The sequence below is a fragment of the Panthera leo genome, chromosome A2 (genome assembly GCF_018350215.1).
Source record: "Panthera leo isolate Ple1 chromosome A2, P.leo_Ple1_pat1.1, whole genome shotgun sequence".
NCBI classification, from domain to species: domain Eukaryota; kingdom Metazoa; phylum Chordata; class Mammalia; order Carnivora; family Felidae; genus Panthera; species Panthera leo.
The window spans coordinates 35916226-35923984 of NC_056680.1; the positions used below are offsets into that span (position 1 = coordinate 35916226).

At 40.3% G+C, this 7759-nt stretch overlaps 1 protein-coding gene across 1 annotated transcript in view; it reads right to left on the bottom strand.

Annotated features, from left to right (window-relative positions):
- TMF1 (TATA element modulatory factor 1) overlaps positions 1-6747 on the bottom strand; it is a 33606-nt gene extending 26859 nt beyond the window's left edge. Inside the window, exons 1-3 of the mRNA XM_042929945.1 lie at positions 6603-6747; positions 2265-3460; positions 403-506 (exon numbers count right to left, since the gene is read on the bottom strand). Of these exons, the coding sequence (XP_042785879.1) occupies positions 403-506; positions 2265-3460; positions 6603-6744 (1442 nt within the window). The 5' untranslated portion in view covers positions 6745-6747. The remainder of the gene's footprint in view (positions 1-402; positions 507-2264; positions 3461-6602) is intronic.
- Positions 6748-7759: the final 1012 nt, after the last annotated feature.

Here is a 7759-nt window from a genome sequence, read left to right on the forward strand (position 1 = left end):
AAAATGTCACCCCTATTTGGTGTATAAAAATAACAGTAAAATATTTAAATTTTGAATCTGTGTTACATTTTATGAATCACCTCCTTAAAGGAAACAAATATTGTCGGGGTTTTTTTTTGATATCATAGTTTTCTTTAAATATATGTTTTAAATATCTAATAACTAAAAGGAAAAAGGTTTTTTGTTTTGTTTTTGCAAAACACCTCTCTTCAAATGCCAAAGGTAATATGGTACAGATAATTTGAGGAAAAAATCTCTACATTTATAACTGAAATGCTATTCCATTTTCAATTATTGTAAACAAGTTAGATTTTAGACATTTTAGTTTTAAAAAAATTCTTAAATAATAACCATTTGGGCCTCTACAAAACATACAATTATTGACATTTGTAAAATACTTACTCTTTCAGATTATCATAGGCTTCTTCTAGAAGTGCTTTTTCTTTACTAAGAGATAATAACTGAGCCTCCCTTTTATCCAGTTTCTCATTCAGAAATTCGACTCTCTGAATAAGAAGAATACACAAAGTCAAACATTTAACTGAAAAGACCATTTTTACATGCAAGTGATGAATTGTAAAGGTAATCTAATCAATATAGTAACTAAAACAGCATTACCTCATAAAAAGACTTAGCAACAATGAGAACATAGGGGATTCAGAACAAGAACTCATACATAGCTGGTAGAAGAGTATAAATCAGTACAACCACATAGTTGGCGGGAGTATAAATTAGTAAACCACTTTAATATCTAGTTGAAAATCTACACACCATTGAACGCAGAAAATTATTTTAGATATACTTTAGAGGAGAAAACTCCTGCATCACTATACAAGGATATTTACAGCAGTTTGTTATAGTAAAATCTAAAAAAAGGTTTGCATGTCCAACAAAAGTGGAATGACAAAGAAAATTTTTAAAAAGATCACAGGGGCTTCAAAGCCTTTAGTAATATCCTGTATCTTCGCTGGGTAGTAGATACGCAAGTGTCCCTTTTTCCATATTATTCTTTAATCCAAATATGTAGCATGTAACTATTTTTAGTATGATACATTGCATTCAAAAAATAAAAACATTTAAAAAAAATTCATATGCATGTAACTTTAAAATCTCCAGGATGTATCAGTATAAAGCTAAACAAAAAGGAAGGATAACAGTATCTTACTCCTTAGGCCTCGCTGAAGCAGTGAAAAACTTGTGTATGAGGGGAGGAATGATGCTGTTTGCACTTAAAAAAAAAAAAAAAAAAGTCTTACCTGATTGAGGTTTACATTAATTTAGATATCACTTACCTTCTGAAAGTAGCTCAAAAATATCTTATTGATACGAAACAGTGCTGATATCAGCAATTCAAAGTGCTATTTATTATAGCTATAGCATGGCATTTTTGTGTGTGTGAATAATATTAAACCTAGGTAACAGAATCTGGAACTTTTTTTTTTTTTACATTAAATAATTCAATACATGGCACTTACAGGACATTTCTTCAAGACATTCTATATCTCAGAGGAGTCTATTAAAGATGCCAAATCCAACTCAATTTCTATATCTAAAAATCATAGGAAAAATCAAAACCGTGACTTAATGTTAAAGAATTTACACCACTTTCCTTTTATATGTATTAGATAGAAGCAATTTGTCATTCCTAAGCAATGCCTTTGTTCTTGGACATTTCCCATTCTTATTCATGTTAAGAGAGCTAGCAGGGAAACATCAAAATAACATAAAAGAGAAAACAAACAAGTAATTAGTAACAACAGAAACACATCAATAATTAAAGACTAAATTTTTCATTTAAGATTTGCTACAAATAATGTGAACATGCAAAACAAATTTTGACATAAAAAACCCATATAGTGTTTATATTCGTTTCAGCACCTTTACCTGCAAAGGCTTTGAAGACGTATGTTACCATAAGCCAATCCTTTGCAAAATGACAAATGAGCACAGCATACAAGAACTGTAAGGTGAAAGGACTCAAAAGTAACGACGCGAGATAACCTTTTCATTCTTAGTTATGCTGAAATATCAACTTATGTTATCACAGATGTCTCAGAGGAATTTCAAGTAATTTAATATCAATAATTCAATTTTAAAATCCTTAATGCCACACCTAAAGGCCAAAATGCTTTTCTTTTTTAATCAGCAGAAATCACTATGCAATATGGAATGTTAAAAATAAACAATGAAAATATAAATAAATAAACAATGATTTCATTTCTGAAAAGCATATCCAAAAATCCCCTTGCAGTTTCTAGATTTACCTTGCAAACATCTTCCTTCTCAGAATGTGCTTCTGGCTTACTTTCAGCAGTTTCGTGCGGCTCGGCCACTTTGTCTGAGACAGTATGTCCTTCACTTACTGGTGTAGAAGAAACCAAGATATCAGGCTGTTCACAATTAACAGGTGTTGCACTTCGTCCACTTTCTTCCATTTCCGTTTCTTCAGTGGGTACAATTAATGTTTCATTTACTTCTTCTTCAGATTTTCCTTCAACAGATTCAATTACTTTAGTCTTTGGAGTTGAAGGATTAACTATAATAGGTACTAAAGCATATCCCTTGCCTGACAGTTCATCATCTGAATTGATTTCACTTACACTACGACTATCTAATGACTGCACACTAAACGAGTCTATTCTTTCAAAAGCATCAGATGAACAGCAACTCTCAGTGAGTTTCTGGAAATCATCTAAACGATTATATTCAGGACAAGCAGATGCTGAGAGAAGCTGAAAAGATGTCTGCATCAAGTGAAGACTTGATTTTGAATCTGTAGTCTCTTGTCTCGAACTTGCTGAGCTCTCACTTATTACACTTTCATGATCTAAGACTTCAATGTCACTGGTGGTAGAAGTACCAGACGAGAAGGTACTAACTGGAGGAGAAGGTGTGTTACTCTGTCTGTCTTCATGTTTTTGTTCCTTAGGTTCCAAAGCCACGTCCTTTGTTTCTGCAGTTGACATATTAGGTATGTTTTCCCTAGTTGTTTTCACATTAATTACATTTTCGGATACCTTCAAACGTACAGTTGATACCTTCATATCAGATTCTTTATTAACAGTTTCTTCATGCTTGCCCTCAGTTTTTGGCGACAGAGTATCTACTGCCAGAGTTTCCCCTGACACACATGGAGTAGAGTCTTTCACTTTTGACTCAGTTGTTTCCGAGGTTCTTGACTGTCCAGTGGGCAAGGATTCCTGTAAAGTGCTTTTTACTTCTTCTTCTGGTCGTTGTGATTTAGCTGGTGGTTTTGATACCACTGGACTCTTCTGAATGGTCTGGACATCCGTTGAAGAGAGAAAGGCACTAAAGAAATTTTCAGATTCATCCACCACAGTTCTCCGAACTGGCTTTGTTATTGCTTTAGGAGAGGCTACAGGCTGACTCTGAGGTTCACTGTTTGATTTTAACCCCCAGGTTGAAGTATCCCATCCTCCACTGACAGGGGGACTTATTCCTTTGACGACAAAAAAAAAAAAAAAAAAAAAAAAAAAAAAAAAAAAAATATATATATATATATATATATATATATATATATACACACACACACACATACATACATATATATATGTTACAAAAGAAAAAATATATTCGTTTTATGTTAATATTACAATCGTCATAAGTCAATACACAGTTTAAAAACAGGAAACCTATAGAATACGACCTATAACTTGCACCTATTAGGCTACCTGCTTATTATATGATTAATTAGTTCACTGTTGAACTTTAGGCCTTAAAGAAGAAAACTGGTATGGATCTGTCCAAACTAGGAACCAGGAACAAAGGTAAGAGATCAAAATGGGCCTGGCCTACCAGAAGCAAATATGTTACTCCCTCCCACAACAAATTAAGAAAGTAATGGTATATGTTACATAACATGCTCAGTCTAAGATACACATCTCACAACATGTTGTGATGCATCTCACAACAAGAGGCAGTACCCTCACTTACAGATCGTGTGCAGTCACAGCAAACTAACCTGACCTTCTGTTCAGTTTCTTAGTAATTATTCTCGTCATAACATCAGTAATAAAACATAGTTACGAGCCGGAAAGAGGGTAACACTCAAAAACTGAACCCAACATACTGGCAACAAATGTCCTTTTCCAAAGATCAAAGTAAACTGATGGGAACAGTAACTTCTAAAGGACACATTCATTTTCATGCACTTAATGACAAGTTCATTCTCCAAGAGTCATTATCCAAACCCACTCTATGAGAAAGTTTTGTTCCCTTCCTAAATTACAAATTATGTCAGCAATTAGAAGGTCATATGAAATTCACGGGTGCCTGGCTGGCTCAGTCACTGGAGCATGTACCTCTTGGCCTCAAGGTTGTGGGTTCAAGCTCCATGTTGGGTAGAGATTACTTAAAAATAAAATCTAGGGGCACCTGGGTGGCTCATTCAGTTGAGCATCTGACTTCGGCTTGGGTCATGATCCAGCAGTATGTGAGTTCTAGCCCCACGTAGGGCTCTGTGCTGACAGCTCAGAACCTGGAGCCTCCTTCGCATTCTGTGTCTCCTCCTCTCTCTGCCCCTCCCATGCTCAAGCTCTGTCTCTGTCTCTCAATAATAAATAAACATTAAAAAAAAATTTTTTTAACAAAATAAAATATAAAATTTTAAAAAAGTGCTATGAATTTCAAAGATGGGCATTTTTTAAGAATTATTATGTTTTTATACCGATGGTAGTTTACACTAGGCCTTTTTCAAAACACCAAAGAGAAAATAACTATCTTCTGGGTAAAAAAGGTAATTCAGTCACAGAAACACATGATACTAAAAAACCCAATGATAAACAAAAAAATGGCCTATTTGCTAAAATATTAAAGCATTTCTTTAAAAAAAATTTCCTTTTCTAAACTCAAAAGTGGCTGAGCAGAATCATCACAAATTCTGCACAATTACGTAGATAGGGACGGGAGCACCTGGTTAGCTCAGTCAGTTAAGCCTCTGACTGTTCATCTCAGCTCAGGTCTTGATTTCAGGGTCCTGAGTTCAAGCGCAGTGTTGGGCTTCATGCCCAGAGTGAAGGCTACTTTAACAAAAGCAAGCAAACAAACAAACAAGCTGGTGGGGCGAGAACAAGCACCTAAAAGCTCCTAAAAACCACCTAGCCCTTTATTAAAGTCTATTCTATAATATGACTTGAGAAGTATGTAGAACACTTCGGTTTGGGGGCACAGTTGTGTTATCTATTGGTTCAGTATATAAAAACAATGAGAAAAGGAGAAAACCAGAAGAACAAATGAACAAGCAAGATTAAGTCCGCTAATTAGCTGAATTTAGCAGGTCTCCTTAATGAATGACAGAAGTCAAATGTCCCGCTTGAAGAAACTGAAGAATGTTTTACACAAATCCCAAGGTTATGTGATAACTCCCTCAACTGCTCCATTCTAAAGGCTGGTCACCTTCGAGGGAGGCAATGTAGAACATAGGCGATCAATAAATACTCAGTAAGTAAATATTTCATTAATCTGTCTATTCTGGATAAACTCTCTTAAAAAAATTATATACATGACTCAAGCCCCAAACTTCAAAAAACGAGCATCCTTATGTTTAAAATTTATATGCTGTCTCCTCTAGGTTTAGTAATTCAAAATGTGGGGTATCTAAGAAAAAGGAAGCTCAGCTACTCCCACAAGGTCACCATAGCATCTTGTAAAAAGTACTAAGATCCTGACACACAGGCCTGGGCCAAAAATATCTTAAAATGAAGTACCTCAAACTTAGGTCCTTTTCAAAGATGTAAAATTTAAAACAAGAAACCAGACAGAAGTAGTCAAGAATAACTTCCTTATTTTTTGCACACAGATTCAGAGCTCCCAAATAGACAAATTTTTACCCCTCGCACTAAAATGCTCAACTGTTTCCTTAGGCTTAGAGCCAAAGCAAGTAAAGATCCCTGAAAAGATCGGGCTCCAGGAAACCGCCAGAGAGAGACGCAGCTCTCTGAAAACACAACGTGATGCAACCCCAAACTCCTGGGCCGGGTTCCACGGGTGGTATCTCCAACATATTCCACCCCTCACCTGCGGGATGGCCCAGAGGAAGTTACTCGGCCTCGATTTCCCCTTCTGTAAAACGGCGACAACAAGGAACCTAACTCGAGGAGCTGTCTGGGAGATGAGAAAGCCATAAAAAAGCACATTCCGCGCTGCCGAGCACGGAGCGCTCGTTAAGCGTTGGGCACGGTGCCTCCCGTCCCTGCTGATTTCCTACACGTCGCGGCTCCCCAGTGCCCGGAGCGCGGAGCAATCCCAGTTTTCTGGACTGCTCGTGCTTGCAGCTAGCTACGTCGAACGAGGGCGGGGAACAAGCCCAACAAATCGCCACCCGCGCCTCCGAGGCCGGCAGGACCCGCACCCGGGGCCCCAGGCACGGAAGAACCGGGGCTGGGATCTCCCTCCGGAAAACAACAAAGACCCACTTGGAGGCAAACGAGCATTCGTGGACGGGCTAGGGAGAGAGAACTCGCTCAGAACGCCGTCAGCGGGGAAGGAGCGCTGCCTACACCTCTTCGTCCGTTCGCCTGCCACAGGAGAGATGCCTCCGCGAGCCCAGGCCCCCCGGGACCCCCCGCCCCTCTCTCCCTTACCCGGCTCTCCGTACGGAATGGTCTCGGCCCAGGCGCTCGGCTCCTCTTCCTGGATATCCAGGACCCTGTCGATAGACTTCTGGGCCTGGGACAGGGCCTGCTTCGCGAAGCTGGAAAGCTGGGAGGCGTTGAACCAACTCATCTCCCCTCCTCAGCCGGCAGTGGCGGCGGCAGCACCAAGCGGGAAGGCGGAGGGCCAGGCCGACCAGCCTGAGGCCCGGGGAGGGGTGCTGCGGAACGGCCTCGCCCCCTTCCCCAAACGGCGGGCCCGGTCAGCGGCGGGCCATGACTCTGACAATCCCCCCCGAGCCCGGGATGTTACCCTCGGCCCTTCGCGCACAGCTGAGACGAAAAGGCCCAAGCCGCGCATGCGCGGGCTCCTTCCACGTACACAACCACCAAATCCGGGAGCCCAGAGTTCCGTCAATAGACGGAAGAAAAAGAGGAACTTAGACGTCACATCCGGTACCCGAAGCTTCCCTTTAGTTACGGAGAACGCGGAAAGGCGCAAATCCTAAGCCACCAGCAGCTCTGTGGCTGCCAGCAGAGGTAGCTTCTTCCGGGAGGAAATGCTACTTTTCACGTGGCTTCACTCCTAGAAAATAGCTCAGGTACTAAAAGCGTCTTGCCAGTAAGGGTTGCAAACAGGGGCTCCTGAGTGGCTCAGTAGGTTGAGCAACCAACTTCTGTTCAGGTCATGATCTCTAGGCTAGTGGGTTCCAGACCTGCCCCGGGGCGCTGTGCTGACATTTCAGAGCCTGGAGCCCGCTTTGGATTCTGTATCTCTGTATCTCTCTCTCTCTCGCTCGCTCTCTCTCTCTCTCTCTCTCTCTCTCTCTCTCTCTGTCCCTCCCGCGCTTGCGCTGTCTCTCAAGGATGAATAAGCCGTTAAAAACAAAAAACAAAAAACAAAAAACTGCAAACAAAACTTTGGCTCTCGCCTTTCTATTAGCGCTTTGTCTCAGATATTTAATCAGTCCTGTGTTAAACTGGACCTGAGAAACCCTGGGTTTGGGTTTGCCTGAAAATACTGGATTTTGTATAAAAGGCCTGGTCCAGCCCACCTGATGATCTAAGTAAAAAGCTGTCATCTGAAGGTGTTACAAGTCTGAATTTCTGAGGCACAACTTCCCCTTCACAAGTACGCACTTCGCCCC